The sequence below is a fragment of the Protopterus annectens genome, chromosome 4.part0 (assembly GCF_019279795.1).
Source record: "Protopterus annectens isolate FY-2018-M chromosome 4.part0, PAN1.0, whole genome shotgun sequence".
Taxonomy (NCBI): domain Eukaryota; kingdom Metazoa; phylum Chordata; order Ceratodontiformes; family Protopteridae; genus Protopterus; species Protopterus annectens.
This window is the reverse complement of record NC_056733.1, coordinates 40,339,505-40,356,570: the sequence shown is the minus strand read 5'-3', so window position 1 is coordinate 40,356,570 and position 17,066 is coordinate 40,339,505. Positions and strand designations below refer to the sequence as shown.

General features: G+C 42.6%; 1 protein-coding gene across 1 annotated transcript in view; it reads left to right on the top strand.

The window, feature by feature from the left end:
• Nucleotides 1-17,066, top strand: part of TBC1D16 (TBC1 domain family member 16) — a 1,714,417-nt gene that overhangs the window by 1,137,640 nt on the left and 559,711 nt on the right. The window contains exon 13 of the mRNA XM_044068073.1: nucleotides 9,009-9,157. Within this exon, the coding sequence (XP_043924008.1) occupies nucleotides 9,009-9,157 (149 nt within the window). The remainder of the gene's footprint in view (nucleotides 1-9,008; nucleotides 9,158-17,066) is intronic.

The following is a 17,066-nucleotide window of genomic DNA, read 5'->3' as shown; positions in this document are numbered from 1 at the left end:
GTGAAGAGCAGACTTTGTGGAGCCAAGAATAGTTTAAACCCAATTAGGCAGCGCTGCCCGATGTTGCACTACGCGCAAAAATGCGCAAAATAAGGTTTTAAGAGAGGCAGATCAAGTAGTTTGGAATTGACCCAAAATGGCCAATAAAACTACAGTTTCAAGGCAGTAACCACTCCCACAGGGGCAGGCAGGCTGCTCAGTGTTTATCACTGCCACTGATGAATACAGAGATTTCCCTTTAGCCCAAGCAAACAATGGCCTCCAAGAAACTTACAAACAGTTCAGAACAGCAAATCTGTAACTGAACTTTTTTAAATCTCAGAAAAGTGGGAAAAAAGCAAGATTTTTTGTTTTTTTTTAAGGAAAGCAGAGGTTCACAAGTATCAGCAAGTTAGAACAGTGCAGTAAATGACCCCACACTTGAGTGCTAGGCCAGAGACAGATAAAATGCAAGTTTTAAGAAAAAAATGATTTTAAAAATAAGTGCACGCAGGAAATTCAGTAATCAGCTCTAGGTTGTGTTCTAAATACAGTTACCAACACAGAAATCAAGTTTAACAAGCCAGAACATGCTCAAAAGTAGGCAGCAATGCAGAAAAACTTAACAAATAATCTGAAGCAAAATACTTAAAATCTCAAAAGTGGCTCCTTTCTTCTCTCAGCGTTTTCTCCTCTTGGTGGGTGCTTCACCAACAGCCAACAAGTCCGAAAAGACCCTACACAAATACTGAAACATCAAATTGTTTGGTACAATCACTCGCATTCCCTTCAAACATCGTTTTTGCAGTATACTCATTTGAGATCTCTGCTTTCAAAAACCACACATTTTATTAGGAACAAACAAAAATATGAGGCAAAAATATGAGCATTCTTCAAAAATCTGGGCAGCCGCGTGGTGTGCTTGGGAGGAAATGCTCCAGTGGCAGCTTAACATACAGTCAGAAGTAGACATTGCATGTGCTGTAGAGCCATTGTTACTGTCAAAATTTTGAGGCAAATAAAAATTACTAAGTTAGGGAGCAGCACAGGACAAACAGCCAAGAGCTTTATAATTTTAAACAAGTTGTGTTGACAGTTTTTATATTATATACAAAGGACATTAAAAGCAGCATTTATGAGAGAGAACGTACAGCATTGGGTTATATAATTTTGTGACTGGTTTAGGATTTAGCCAATTAGCTGTGAAGAGATAAGGATCAGTAAGTTATGCCACTAAAGAAAGAGTAGGTGGTAAGGAGTTCCTCCTTATAGGAAGGTGTTTTATGTACACTATTTCATCATTTTTCTTCTCTATGGAGTCAACCCCAGATTTGTAACTTTCAACTGATAAAAGATCTCGAGAGGATGTGCCTCTATATTGAAGATAACCTTGTCTTGAGAAATTGTATCATTTGAAATTTTTTTAGTTATCTCAATTACTTTATTGCTTTCATGTTGTTTAGCAGACTCAGAAGCTCCTGCTGCAAAGTTAATAAGTTGTAAATCCTGGATAATTTTTTGCTTACAGTTCTGTAAATATGTGACTACTGTACCTTACCTTTTATATCAAAACTGCCACCACTGTGCATTTCTGTGATCACATCAGTGAGGTAGTTCTTTAAATGTAAAGAACTTTTAATTGCCTATGTGCCATAGCTGTGGTTGATTTAATGTGATCTTTAAAGGTGAATCATTGGTTCATAGATAAATACTAGGCTACCAGTCTACAAACTATTACAAGTCTATCCAATAACCAAATGTCAGAATCAAACCATGTACTATGTATCTATGAGGTTATATTATGCCAGCTCTTCCCTTTCTTAATTGTTTGCTACCCAGGTGCAGTATGGATCAAAGACAGAAATAAATAGTGCTTCTTACAGTGTGTGTGTGTGTGTGTGTGTGTGTGTGTGTGTATGTGTGTGTGTGTGTGTGTGTGTGTGTGTGTGTGTGTGTGTGTGTGTGTGTGTGTGTGTGTGTGTGTGCGTGTCTGTCTACATATATGTGTGGGTGTGGGTGTGTGAAATTATATATTTATGGAAGGACATAGGACAAGTAGCATGGATTTGGACTTTCTGGGTTGTAAATGAAGTAAAACATTTAGCCAGAATTCAGTTTTTTTTACCACCACATAGTATTCCTTTGCTGCTGATGTTGTACCAGCATGAGTAATAAAGTATAGCATCTTCTGCATACTGAATGGAAACAGCGTCTCCACTGTGCCATCATAGCTCAGTTAAAGTATATTGAGATTATTATAGGACATGTGCCTGATTCTTGGCGTTCCCATTTTGTGGTTCCTTGAAGTAAGGTAAGAGGAATCTCCATTCAGTTATCTCAGCGCAGGTAACCAGATAACTGAAAACCCTTGAGTCAGTTCCAGTGTCTGCAATGGATTTGAGTAGAGTAGGGAGGGTAGCAGCATTATGTACCGTAGTCAGACTGAAAAGGTAAGTAGCTGCCTTTACCTTTGCCTAGATCAGACACAGCACAGAGAGACTGACAATGTTAAGTGTCAGCACAGTCACTTACTGTAAGCTCACTTTAGGTGTCTACCTTTAATGGGTATTCCTAGTAATGTGTTAATTACTTGCACAGTTATATGGTTCTGTTATTATCAGATCTGAAGTAGTTGACTTCATTTGATCATCAACATGTGGTATGTCGGATCCGGCAGCTTCACCAGCATCTGATCTGAGCTCCAAGCTCCTCCCCTTACCCATAATACCCTTCATCTCCTTCATTCCCTCAGATCGCATTTGCAGCGGCTTTTCCAAGCAGTGTGGTCTCAGAGCTCCAGGCATGGTAGGTGCTTTTTTCAGCTGTTTTTGGGTGTTAGTTTTGCTGTTGTTTCAGGCAGGTTCCCTTTCCCTTTGCTTAACTTCCCCTTCATTTTGTGTCACGTTTACTGTTTTAAAAAAGTTTTTTCTGCAGCAGTTAGAGTAGGGCTTCTCTCCCTTCCCCCTCCTTGCTAATGAGTAGTGTGTGAGTGGTGTGGTCGGGCAGGTTAAGGCTTTCTGCCTCGTGCCTTTATTTTGTTGGTATGGCAGATCAGCAATCAAAACTGATCTTCAGAAAGTGCACAGAGTGTGGCCATAAGTTGTCCACGGCTGATGGCCACAGTCTGTGTGTGTGGTGTGTTTGGGGGCAGTCCATCTTTCCACAGACTGCCCTATTTGTTCGGGGTTCAAGCCCAGGGTCCTAAAGGATCGCAGGGCAAAACTGATCCTTAAGAGACTTCTTCCTACTATGGAGGCAGCTGCCTCCACTTCTCTTACGGTCATGGCCATGACCACTTTTTCCTCTTCAGCCACTGTCTTTTCCCCTCCCTCCCAGGGTGGGACTCAACCTCCAGTATATAGGCTTGTGGACAGGGAGCCTAGGAAAGAGAAGAGCAAAGATAAAGACAGAGAGAGGAGAGACAAAGGGAAGAAGAGATCCTCGAACCAGACCGATCTAGTGGGTCCTCCTCTGAAACAAGTAGTTTCCAGGCCAGTTTATCATCGGTTCCGCTCGCCCAGATTCTTGCTGGAGGAGATTAGACCTTCTCCCAGGGCTTCCGCACATTGACCCTCTCAGTCGGAGTTGGTGGTCTCATCACGTTCTACCAGAAGTTTGAGTGAGGCAGACATGGACAAAATGATGCGAAGATTTATTCACACCCAGAATCAGATTGGCGTCTTGCCAACCCCCTCCCTCTTGAGGCGGGAGCTCACTTCCCTTTTTTGCACCAATATCTACTTCTCCAATCCGACCCCCTCTATCAAAGTTTTTGGATCCGAGAGGTCCCGGAGTCAGAGGGTCGGCGCCGATAGTACTGAGTACCTCAACACCAGCCATTACCTTGAGCACGTCCGATCCAACTAGTTCGGACCCAATCGGCTCTCGGAGCTGAAGCCTGGGCATCGGATCCAAGGGGTTGGGTCTTTCTCCTTTGGCACCGACGTTGTCGGGTCAGGGCCCTCCCCTTGGTATCTCTGCTCCGATCCCCACTTCGGATCGGGGGAAGCAGCTTCCTTATTAGTTTCCCGGGAGGCTCACTCCCCCTCTGCTTTCGATGTGGTGGAAAGGGTTCTCTCCAGTGGATCGAGGCCCCTGACCATCTCCTCAGATTTCACCCCGACTCCTTTACCTCTGGGAGCATCTTCAGCCATTTTACCCATGCAGAGAGAGCCCGTGCTCAGTGTGCCCGAGACCGTTTCCCTCAAGGAACCACAGGTAGTTTGTGAACCCTCTCAGGAGAGTCCCACCAAAGAGATTCCTTACAAACGAACATGCAAAAGAAGGCACCTGGACTCCTCTCCAGAGTCCCTCACTGGGGATTCTGATTTGGAGGAAGGGGAAGGTTCCCCCATATCACCCTTTGATGATGGCTCCTTTGGAGACCTCATGGAAATCCTGCACCAGCAGGGGGGGGTGATTGGTCCACCCCCAAGCCTTCCTCGGACGAGTCCATGTTTCTGGAGGTCATCGGCATGGGCCCGTGTACCTCCTCGGTGCCCCCCCCCCCCACAGATCCCTTGAAGGACCTTATTTACCACCAGGGCGTGGAAGGAGCCAGACACCATGGAGCCAAACCCCAAGCATCCCAACAAAATCCTGAGCCCTCCTGTAGATAGACCTAGTTGGAACAAGGGGTCCCCAGTGGACGCCATGGTGGTAGTGGCTGTCACTAAGAAAGAACTAGCCCAGGAAAGTTCTACGGTCCATCCCTCCAACCGAGAGTGTGCAGGACAATGGATCATCTGGGAAAGCGGACATATGCTTAAGTCACCTTTTCTATAAGGGCGCTGAATTATTTGGCCCACGTAACTCAACTGCAGCGAGACCTGGTTAAGGAGTTTGTGTCACCCCCGGAGTCCATATCACCGGAGGATAAATGCATATTCTCTGTGCGAATGGCCACTCTCAAAGTGGTTTTTAATACGTCCATGCACCTCCTTTCGCATGCCACTGAAGGAGCGGCAAGGGTGGCACGGTCCGGCATTACCATGGGGCGACACACCTGGCTCAGGCTATGTCAGTTCACGGAACCCTTAAAGACATCTTTCACGAATGCCCCTTACACTGGTTCTCCCTTGTTTGGGAAGACTGTTTGTGAGAAGTTGGTCCAGAGTGAAAAGGAACAGGAAGACACTGCTGTCAGGATCCGTTTCTGTAACCCCCAAAGATCCTTTTCCAGGAATCAACGGGGGCAAAAGAAAATGTAGTTCCGGAAGTGTCAGTATTCCTGGGACACTCAGGACTCATCTTCTCCTAGAGACAGAGTGGGACAAGGCAGACGCCGGCCCAAAGGCGGGGGTCCGAGAAATTTTGGGTCTCGAGATCCGTTCTCAGACAGACTTGCACAGCAGCCCTGAGGTTTTGCCCGACTGCTCTGCTCTGGAGGCAGTCGGGGGTCACCTTTGATGCACCTGACGGCATGGGAGTCCATGTTATCAGACCGTTGGGTGCTTCAAATAATATCCAGAGGTTTTACCATCCCCTTTGTGGCTCCTCCCATCCCCCCAAAACACCTCCTGGACATTCCACCCGCACAAAGGGAGGTAGCAGCACGCAAAATAGAAAAGCTGCTAAGGAAACAAGTCATCCAGCCCGTCCCCCAAGATCAGTCTGGATCAGGCATCTCTTCCAGGTTCTTTTTAATGCCAAAAAAGGCGGGAGACCTAAGGCCCATTCTGGAGCTTTCGACACTAAACCTGTCAGTTGCCAAAGAGAAGTTCCTGATGATCACTCTACAATCCATCCTGTCTTACCTGCAGGAGAATGACTGGATGTGCTTAATAGATCTCCAGGACACGTACTACCATGTAAAGATGTACAGATGCTCCAGGAGGTTCCTCCACTTTCGGCTAGGGGCCAATCACTTTTAATTCTGAGCCCTACCCTTCAGTCTCACCACAGCTCTCGGGTGTTTACCAAGGTCATGGCAGTAGTAGCAGCTCAGCTGGGGCTTTAGGGGATACAGGTCTACCCGTACCTGCACGATTGGCTCCTTGCCGCTCCCACCAGACATCTACTTTGTCAGGCCAGAGACTATTTCCTGAAACTGTCAGACTTGCTGAGAATTACAATTAACATATCCAAGTCTTCTCTAGACCTTTTCCAGGACTTAGGCTACATAGGAGCGAGAATAGATACATTACAAACCAAGGTCTTTCTAACCCCAGAGTGAGTTTGAAACTTACGACTTCATGTGTCCGTGATCCTTCAGTCGCATTTTCCTCCAGCCGAGTAGGTATTATGAGCCCTAGGTACCATGGCAGCCACTATTACTCTTCTCCCCTGTGCTTGTCTGCATATGTGGGTACTACAGTGGACACCAGTGGTTCAATGGTCATTACTAGATCTACCGTTGACGCATCCTATTCATATAAGCAACACTTGCAGGAAGTCCTTCCTGTGGTGGATACACTCCAAAGATCTTATCGAGGAATAAAGTTTTATTGGAGCCCCTCCCCAAGCCACGGTGACCATGGACGTCTCCCAACTGGGGGGGGGGGGCATTGCTCGGGCAGGACAGTCCAAGGCACGTCGTCCCTGATCAAGACCAAATTGCATATCAACATTCTAAAGATGAGGGCGGTCTTGTTAGCGTTGCAGGCCCTTCCTTCCTCTGGGAACTATTGCAGTTCAGACAGACAACATGTCAATGGTCTGCTACATCAACAAACAGGGAGGAACCAGATCTTATCCCCTTTGTCGCAAGGCCATGAGAGTGTGGGAATGGGAGATCGCGAACAACCGTTTTCTGGTAGCAACGCACATTTCGGGTCGAGCCAGCATACTGGCGGACACACTGAGCAGAACTATTCTGATGCCTTATGAGTGGTTTCTGAATCCTTCTGTAGTGGAGCAGATCTTCCTTGAGTGGGGTCAGCCTTGCTACGATCTCTTCGCATCTCATTCCAATGCAAATTGCAGCGAGCTCTTCGCTCTGATCCCCCCACAAAGGGAAACCCCAGGGACGCTTTGGTCCATGCTTGGCCTCCCGGTCTTCTTTATTCTTATCCCTCTTTACCTCTCATGAAAAAAATTTCTCCAGAAGGCTCACCGGTTGGGGAGCAAAGTCATCCTCATTGCCCCATTCTGGCCTCGCCAAGTTTGGTTTCCCTTCCTTTGGTCTCATCTGATAGTTCCTCCTTGGAGCTTGAATCCGATACCAGATCTTATTTTGCACCCCTCGAGGGTCCATCATCTAGACCTGGGCAGTCTGAAGCTCACTGCTTGGCTACTCCAGTTCCATTGATTGCTAGGACTCCTGGTCTTGTCTTCCCCAATCAAGACTATTCTGGTGGCAGCTCATAAATCGTCTACCAGAAAGCTATACTGTAGCAAATGGAAGCATTTCTCTATCTGGGCTTCTCAAAAGAGATTTGGACCCTTTTTACACCTCCTGTTCCGGCGGTCCTTGAGTTCTTGGCATACATTTTCTAGCAGGGTGCCAGCTCATCTACAGTAAAATTTCAACTGGCTGCCATTTCCAATTTCCATGTAGGTGAGAAACATGGCTTCTTTAGCTTCCTCCAGACTTTGCAAAACCTTTATTAAAGGTACCTTTCTTTTAAGACCCCCGGTTAAAGATCCTACCCCTCTTTGGGATCTTACCCTAGTTTTACATGCTTTGGTTGTTCCACCTTTTGAACCTGCTGCTTCTGTGGATTTGAAATTTTTATCTTGGAAGACAGCTTTTCTAGTGGCTATTACCTCATCTAAGAGAGTGTCAAAACTCCAGGCATTGTCTGTCAAACCTCCATATATGATTTTCCATAAAGACAGGGTTTCACTTCGTACTAATCCCTCTTTTCTGCCTAAAGTGGCTTCTGAAACAAATATCAATCAATCAGTTTACCTGTTTTCTTTACAATTTTTCAGAACAGGGGTGAATATAAATTACACTTATTAGACAGACACAGCTACGTTTCTACTTACACAGGACCAAAACCTTTCGTAAGTATTATTAGTTGTTTGTTTCTTTTGCTACACTTTTTCTGGGTAAACTGGTTTTAAAGTAACCATTGCCAGATGGATTTCCCTTTGCATCCTTCAGGTTTACAAAGACAAAGGTATGTCTCTTCCAGGTAGGATACATGCCCATTCTACCAGGTCCATGGCTACATCACCTGCGTTTTGTTCTAGAGTGTCTTTGGATGATATTTGTTCGGTGGCTACTTGGTCCTCATCTCACACCTTCATTTCTAATTATAAATTGGACATGGTATCTAGGGAGAGAGCATCCTTTGGCTCCACGGTGCTCCGAAATATACTTCATTGAGGGCCACCTAAGGTTTTGGTAGCTGGGGACTCTGTCCCACATGGTTGATGATCAAATGAAGTCATCTACTTCAGATAAAGAAGTTATGTACTCGCCTTAACATTCCATCTGAGTAGTTGGACTTCATTTGTCATCCGCTGTCCCTCACACCTTCCCACTGACCTTCTCTGGCAGGCAGGAGAGAGCGCCTTTGCGGCTCTCCTGTTTCTCATTGTTAGTGAGGGTTATTGGAGTGGGTTCATGTGTGTGGTATAGTAAACCCGATCTGAGGGAAGGAAGGAGATGGAGGGGTATTATGGGTAAGGGGAGGAGCTTGGAGCTCGGATCAGATGCTGGTGAAGCTGCTGTCTCTGATCCAACTTTCCACAGGTTGATGACAAGTGAAGTCCCAACTACTCAGATGGAACATTATGGTGAGCACATAACTTATTTTTCTTACATTGTTAATGAGATATAGATCAGTGGTTAAAGCTCGTGTGTGTTTTGAGGTAGTGGCTGAAAACTGTAGGCCATAGCTGAAACAACATTCCATTTTAAATTGGTCTGTCTTTCAGCTTTTAAAACGGTGCTTACTTTCTCTGTCTCTTCTAACTGCACTTTAAGTATATGTTCATAGTCCAAATTCAGCATGTTTTAAGCAAAGTGCAAATTGTTTGTGTGGGTATATCTGTATTATAAGTATATGTTTGTGGTTGTGGTATGCACAGTAGTATATTTTACACCTGATAATTTTTTTTCCACTGACCTCCTTCAGGCTATCTTTTTTGGAGGGATAGATGTTTCAATCCGAGGAGAAGTGTGGCCTTTCTTACTCCACTACTACAGCTGGGACTCCACTTCTGAGGATAGAGAAAACTTGAGAATGATGAAGAAGAAACAGTATCAAGACATCCAACAGAAGAGGTAATAACTGGAAATCTTGCTGCTACTGCTGTTTGTCAGCCTCACATTTGTTTAATTCATATGTAGTGGCAAAAGAGATCAGAACATGCATATTCACTCATGCTTTCTCCTGTCAGAAGAAAACAGATCATGTTGTGTGCTATAACACAGAGTACAGCTGAGGTCATACCAAATGGGCCAAACAAGGACTTTTTAAAGATGAGTAAGAGATCCCTTTGGGTTTATAGGTAGAATAACCAAATAGTATTGTAAGAACAAAGACTACGAGAAGGCTGAGTGACAGTCCAGTTAGGTAGAAGTTTAGGCAAAAAATAAAATCTGTCTGCAAAAGGTGCTCATGCACGAGTGTGTGTGTTTGTGTCTGTGTCTGTGTACATGTATCCGATTCCAGGGTAATGATAGATAAAGATCTTAGCCTATGACCCACAGCACGGTTGTGATGGTGAGAAAGAGTGCTTTCAAACAGTGGTTGCGGGACTTACTAGATAAATTAGGACAACATGAATGCTGATATGGAACAGACAAAGAACAGGCTATGAGGGCTGCCTGGGTCCACATGATTGGGGCAACAGGAATTGGAGGAGGAGAAGCCATTCTAGACTTCTGTCAGACAAATGGCTTGAATGTGACCAGCACATGGTTCAACAAGAGAGAGTCACAGGGTCACACACAGGAATGATTAACATGCAATTTAAGTAGATTTTGCTCTAGTAAGGAAAGGGCATTGAGGTAGAATCAGAGAGTACAGAGTCATTCCCATTGAAACAGTTGTCCCACAGCATAAGCCACTGGTGGCTACAGTCAGCTGCAGGTAGTGGTCGGAGACGGCTCTAAGGTCAACAGAGGCTGGGTTGATCACCTGGAAATTGACTAAATTAAAAGGACCAAAACTCTAGGAAATATTCAGGGCTGTAGCACTTCAGGAAGAAGAGGAAATAAATGGAGTTGAAGAAGAATGACAGTGTCAGAAAATAGCATGTGTGAAGGCTATAGAACAGATTTTTGGCTGAGACAGTTATAGAAATAAGATGCATGAAATACCTACATACCTGTGTTTCAGGAAATACCCCCTAGCATTTCTCCACTAATAATCATTAGGGAGCAGGTCCTGACTGCGCTCTCTATGGTCAAGAACAGTGCCTTGATGGGCCCTGAAAGTGTCCCGTGATGCCTCCTGAATAGCATGAAACATGACCTATCAGTTCCTCCAGTCAGGCTTCATACCAGATGAAAGGAGATTGCAGGGGTTATCCCCTCTGCACAAGTGGGGAGTGTTTTCCACATTCTTGGGTGTAGATCAGTGTCTTTAAGAAGCATATCAGGGACTGAACGTGCACATATAAATACTGGGTATGTGCTGTTCCCTGTGCATTTTGAGAGTGCAGCCAGAGAGTGAGCATGTATGATTGCAGTAGTTATTTTGTATACAAGTTAATTAAGTTAGTAAACTTCTATCGTGATGTGTTTCTATATAATAAAGATGTTATAACAGAACCCACGCAGACTCTTTTATTGTGTACAAAGTAGGAGAGTGACATAGTGTCAGAACCAATGTCGCAGAGAATAAGATTCGGAGCCATGAGGTGCAGAGATGACGGTAAAGGGAAAGAGAAAAAAGCACAAAGAGCCAAAAAAGAAGCAAAGGTAATGAGAATATGCACAAACTACTTATTTCATAAAAACGACAAAATGGGGCATTACAAGGGCACAAAACGCATTATTAAACAAGCGGGAGGCACAAAAGCTTTATTAACTAAAGGAGAGGTGTTTGATGAAACAATTATTAGAAAAGTAAAACGAGCATGTTTAAAGGCAAAACGAGTATGTTTAAGGCAAAACGGGCATGATTAGAGTAAAACGAGCTCAAGAAAAGTACAATGGGCATGAAAAGAGATTAAACAAGCAAAATGAATATAATAAGGGCAAAAAGAGCACATTAAGTGTAAATAAAGCAAGGCAACTGCATGTTTTTTGGCAAAGTGTTGTGTTTTGGCATAACTACGGCTTTGTATTGTATCAAGGGCATAACTAAAGTTAATTGAAGTATCTCAAAGTGTGTAAAAGTGCTTACAGTGTGTGCTTATTACTGTGCATGTATTCTGAAAAGTTTATTTGTGTTCAAATTGCAACTGTTTTGTGAAGTAAAGTCAAAGTATAGCCATTTCGAAAAGCTTCTTGTGCTGGGTGTGTCTGTTCGCAAAGTGCCGCCATTACAGAGTGTTTTCTGCACTGTAAAGAATTGCCTAGAAAGGTACTGGCATTTTGGGGAAATTTCAATGTGCTGTGTACAGTTTATTTGCAAAGTGCCATTACTTCGAAATGTTATTGACTCTGAGCTTCTCTTGCCCAGTTCATTTGCATTGTGCATATATTTGATATGATTTTTTATATTGATGAGATATGATTTCTTGCAATACAGTAATTTCAAGAGTATTACAGTGCCTGAGAGACTCATTTTGCAAAGTTCGGATATACTGAGGCTTGTAGGCAAAGTTACAAATGCTGGCATAAATACCCGGCATATATGTATGTGTTCATGCTTATTTGCAATACCCTTCACTGGTATGTGTTAATATGGCAGACAGATTTCAAAAGCCCTTGCCACTTGTATTTGATCAAAATATTGTAGAGATTTGGAGAATATTTGAGCAAGAATACGATATTTTTATACAGGCAGCTTATTTAGATAAAGAAGCACGCATCAAGGCATTCATTTTGCTAAACTTAGCTGGGTCAGAGGCCATAGAAAGAGAGCGTTCATTTATGTATGCACCGGCAGTATGAGGGAGAAGGTGAAAAACGTTATATTGTTGTACAAGCTGAATCAAGGGAAGACCCCGAGTGTTTGAAGAGCAAGTTCAGAGAAATGTGTAACCCCCAGACAAATATCACACTAAATTGGCATTTGTTTTACATAAGAGACCAAAAACCAGGGAAAACTTTTTCAGCTTATGTAACTGATCTGAGAAACAAGGCCAAAATGTGTCAGTTTGGTGACTTAAAGGATGAGTTAACAAAGGACAGGCTTGTGTGTGGTATTAAAAGTACTGTTGTGAGAAAGATTTTGCTTCGTGACAGTGATTTAACACTGAGTAAAGACATTGAGATTTGTCAGATCCATGAAGTGACAGAAAAACACACAAGTATGCTTGCAAGTGACAAAGATTATGGCTTCACCAGGCTTCAGAGCAAATGTAGATAGCATGCAACACGTGGCAAACAAGTAAGCCTAAGCACATGGCAGCCATAACCCCTGCTGGCTCACCAGGGAAACCATGCAGTTTCCAGCAAGTTCTAAGACCAGTTCAGTTAAAGGAGCATGTTCCTCAGCACAATACAAGCATGAATCAGCAAAACCAAGTCTAGTTTTATTGTTAACTATCACATTTGTGGTGCAAATCATGAATTTAAAAGAGAAATGCTTGGCGTTTGGTCAGCAGTGTCACAAGTGTAAAAAAAATGGAACCGTTTTCAAAAAGTTAGCAAATCAAGTAAACCTCATGTAGTTGTAGAGAAAGGTCACACAAAAAAGCAGGTTGATCAAGTGGAGACGCAGCAGTCAACCTTTCTATGTAGATGGTGTATCAGTAATTGGTGAGAGAGTTGATCCAGTGAATTTATTGGCAAAAAACGATGTGTTTTGTACAGTCCAGATCAATGGTAAATTCACAGATCTTAAAGTAGACACTGGTTCAAGGTGTAATGGTAGATCAGCTGACACATTTGCTAAAGAGAGAACTAATGAGCAACTCAATGTGGCCAGTAGTGTGAAACTTGTTGCTTGTGGAAGTGAAGAAATTCAAACCGAAGGCTCAGTGATGCTTTCATGCTATTTGGCTAGGAACTGTTACAAGGTTTTATTCTATGTAGTTCGAAGACCAGTGCAGTCATTAGTGGGTCTCAAAGACAATTTGAAAGTGAATCTGCTTTCTTTTAAAAAAGAAGTTCATCACGTATGTGCATATCCTAGTTCCAATTTTTGTGAAGCCATTTTCTCAGAGTATGCTGATGTTTTGATGATAGGTTGGGCAAACTTCCAGTTGTGTACTCCATGAAGTTAGACTGAGAGGTAACTCCAGTAGTCAGACCAGCAAGAATAGTTCTGATAGCTATGCAGGATAAAGTTAAGGCTCAGTTGGATAAAATGGTGCAGCAAGGTGTAATTTGTCCAGTTACAGAACTAACTGAATGGGTGTCATCTATGGTAGCAGCTTATAAAATGGCTCAGACGAAATCAAAATATGCATTGACCCAGGAGATTTCAACAAGGCATTGAAGAGACCACATCATCCAATACGCACAGTAGAAGAGGTTGCAGCTGTAATACCGAATGCCACTGTTTTGTCTGTTTTGGATGCAAAAAGTTCATTTTGGCAAGTGATACTTAATTGCAAATCCTCATTACTAACCACTTTTGGTACCCCGTTTGGCAGATGTCGATTCCTATAAGGATGCCATTTGGAATAAATTCGGCAAGTGAAGTCTTCCAGTGTGCCGTGGAGCAGATTCTTTCGGGTTATCCTTTTACCATAATAGTAGATGATTTATTGGTTGGACTTCATGGTGAAGCAGAGCATGACAGAAACCTAAAGAAAGTTCTAGACAGAGCATGTGAAGTAAACTTGAAGCTCAATTCTCTGAAGTGCAAATTCAGACTACTAGAAGTTAACATATGTAGGTCATTTGTTTACAAGTACAGGCTTTAGACCAGACCCGACCAAGCAACCAGCTATTCTTGAGATGTCAGCACCAGACAATGTTCAAGCTCTACAACGTTTCTTAGGCATGGTTAACTATTTAGGCAAGTTTATACTAGACTTCAGTGAGTTGACAGCACCTTTAAGAGAGCTAATGTGCAAAAATGTTGCATGGTCATGGTTAGAACAACACCAGAAGGCATTTGAAGACCTCAAGCAGAAAATTGCCACCCCGACTATATTAAGATGCACAGTAGCCTATGCATCTCGAACACTTACCCAAACTGAGATGCAGTATGCTTAAATTGAGAAAGAACTTTTGGCAATAGTATTTGTATGTTCCAAGTTTCATGATTATATTTATGGACAAGCTATTCAGATTAAAACTGACCCCCAACCTCTAGTTACTATTCTAAAGAAGCCTATGCATTTGGCTCCAACAAGATTACAAAGAATGATGCTCAAATTGCAAAAGTATAACTTCAAAATGGTCTACGCAAAAGGCAAACTACTCTATCTAGCTGATGCCTTATCCAGATCACCCAGAAATACAACCAAACAGCTTGACATAGATAATTTTGACTTTGTAATGATGGCAGTGCATAATATAATTCTACCACTAGGCTTGATGAGTTGAGAGATCACACAATGACTGATCCAATTTTGCAAAAGCTCAGTCACTACATTAATGTTGAATGACCGTCAAAGCAATCTAGTGTACCACCCGAAGTGCAAACCTATTTTCCTACAGAGATGAAATGTTGATGTAACTTGGCATTATTTTCAGAGGTCCTAAAATTGTTGTTCCTACTTCCTTACAATATGAGTACATCCAGATTTTGCATTGTGGCCACCCAGGTTCCGCATCCACTGAGGCGAGCAAGAGAATTAGTATTTTTGGCCTTCATTACTGAAAGACATTGATAACTTACTTCTTGTTCAGTATGCGATAGTACTAGACTGCATTTGCAAAAAGAACCACTTCAGCTAAGTCCAGTTTCTGAACTACCTTGGTCAATAATAGCCACTGATATCTATGAAAGGAACAATCAACACTACTTAGTATTGGTGGACTCTTATTCGAATTGGTTTGAGACTGACTTACTACCTAATCTAACATCCACTACTGTTATTACTAAGTTGAAACATCATTTCTCAGTCCATGGTAGTCCACACAAAGTTGTTTCTGACAATGGTACTCAAGTTACTAGTCAGTTGTTTCAGAAATTTGCAAGAGAATGGGACTTTGTACCTGTTACTAGTCCACAATATCCACAGTCAAATGGACTAGCTGTATGTGCAGTGCAGAGTGCAAAGCAATAACTTGAAGGGTCAAAGCATGACAATACAGATGTCTTTTTGAATTTTCTTAATCTCAGAAACATACCCCGTGACAATATTCTTGGCTCACCTGCTCAAAGACTTCTATCCAGGCAAACAAGAACTACGCTACCTATTAGTTCCAGTTTATTGAGGCCTAAGGCTAAAAACAACAAAACAGTCAAGGCTCAGTTATTCAAGAAGCATTCTCTCCAGAAATCCAGTTATGATAAATCGAGCAGATTTCTTCATCCGTTGAGGGAAGGCAAGACAGAATACAAATGGCGAAAGGTTTTGACCGGATTGGTCAAGTTACAGGCATATATGCCGAGCCAAGATCCTACCTTGTAGAATCTGAGGGTGTGGAGTACAGGAGAGATCGCAGGCATCTTCTTCCTGTACCAGAGTCATCATTGTAGCATTGTTCCTGTGATACAAACTCTAGATCTCAGAGTGAACCAGACATTTTCCCATTCCAGAGTGTTTTTCAGCCTGTACCTTCATTCCTGAAGATGTTCAAAATACTTCCAAAGTTGAACATTCTGTAGAGACAGCTCCAGTTGATAAACCTAATTCCCAGTTTTATGTCACATGATATGGTCGAATATCCAAGCCCAGTGTGAAATGTGCAGCAACATGGACATTAACTGTGTGTGTGTGTGTGTGTGTGTGTGTGTGTGTGTGTGTGTGTGTGTGTGTGTGTGTGTGTGTGTGTGTGTGTATATGTATATATATATAAATATATATATATGTATATATATATATATATATATAAATATATATATATGTATGTATATATAAAATATGTAAACCTAGTCTTGTATAATTGCATGACAAAGAGCTACTTGTAATATCTGCATGCCAAATAGATTCATAACTTTGCATGATCTATTTCTCAAAGAGGGAGGATGTAGATCAGAGTGTATATGCTGTGTCTTTAAGAAGCATATCAAGGACTGAACGTGCACTGGGCATGTGCTATTCCCAGTGCCATTTTGAGAGTGCAGCCAGAGAGTGAGCATGTATGATTGCAGTAGTTAGTTTGTATACAAGTTACTTAAGTTAGATATTGTGATGTGTATGTATATAATAAAGCTGTTAGAACAGAACCCACACAGACTCTTCTATCGTGTCCAAAGTAGGAGAGCGACACCAGGTAATCACAATTTTTGATCTGATGTTGTTAATCTTCATTCATTCCTTACTGATAGGTTATCGGTAAAATCCTCGGAACCGAGGACATCCTTATACCACGCTCGTGTCAGCCCAAAACTCTTGACCTAAGATCCTACCCACAATGCTCTGCTCCCTGTTACCTCAGATCTCGTTTGCCACATTGCTGTACAGCCGTGTCAAGCCTTCTCTCTCAGCTAAGTGTTCATTTTTTTGAAGTTTTTCTATTATTAGTGTATAAAAAGTTTTCAGTTTCACTATCTCTATCTTCATATCGCAACTTTGAGACTCTCTACCTATAGTATATTCTGTCCTTTTTTCTTACCTTTGAGGTAATTGTCTATTACCATCGTTGGTAATTCTTTCTCTCCTTTTTTACCTTTCTGGGTATTTTCATAACTTTTTAGTAGTATCGTAGTTTCTCCCTTGATATTACAATGTGGGATAAGAACAGCAGTGTTGGTTTCAAACAATGTAGAGAATGCGGCCATAAGTTACCGCTTTCTGATGGTCATGATTTGTGTGTTTGTCTAAATGTTTCCCACCTTTCAGTGGACCCCCCCCCCCATTGGGATTTGTAGAACTTTTTGACTAGGTCTCTGAATGAAAGGAAGAATAAACCTATACTAAAAGGCCTCCTTAAAGCTCCTTTCTGTGAGGCTGTCTCTGGGTTGGAGGGCTCACCCTCTCCTTCTGAGCCACGTAAGAGGCGTTCTTCT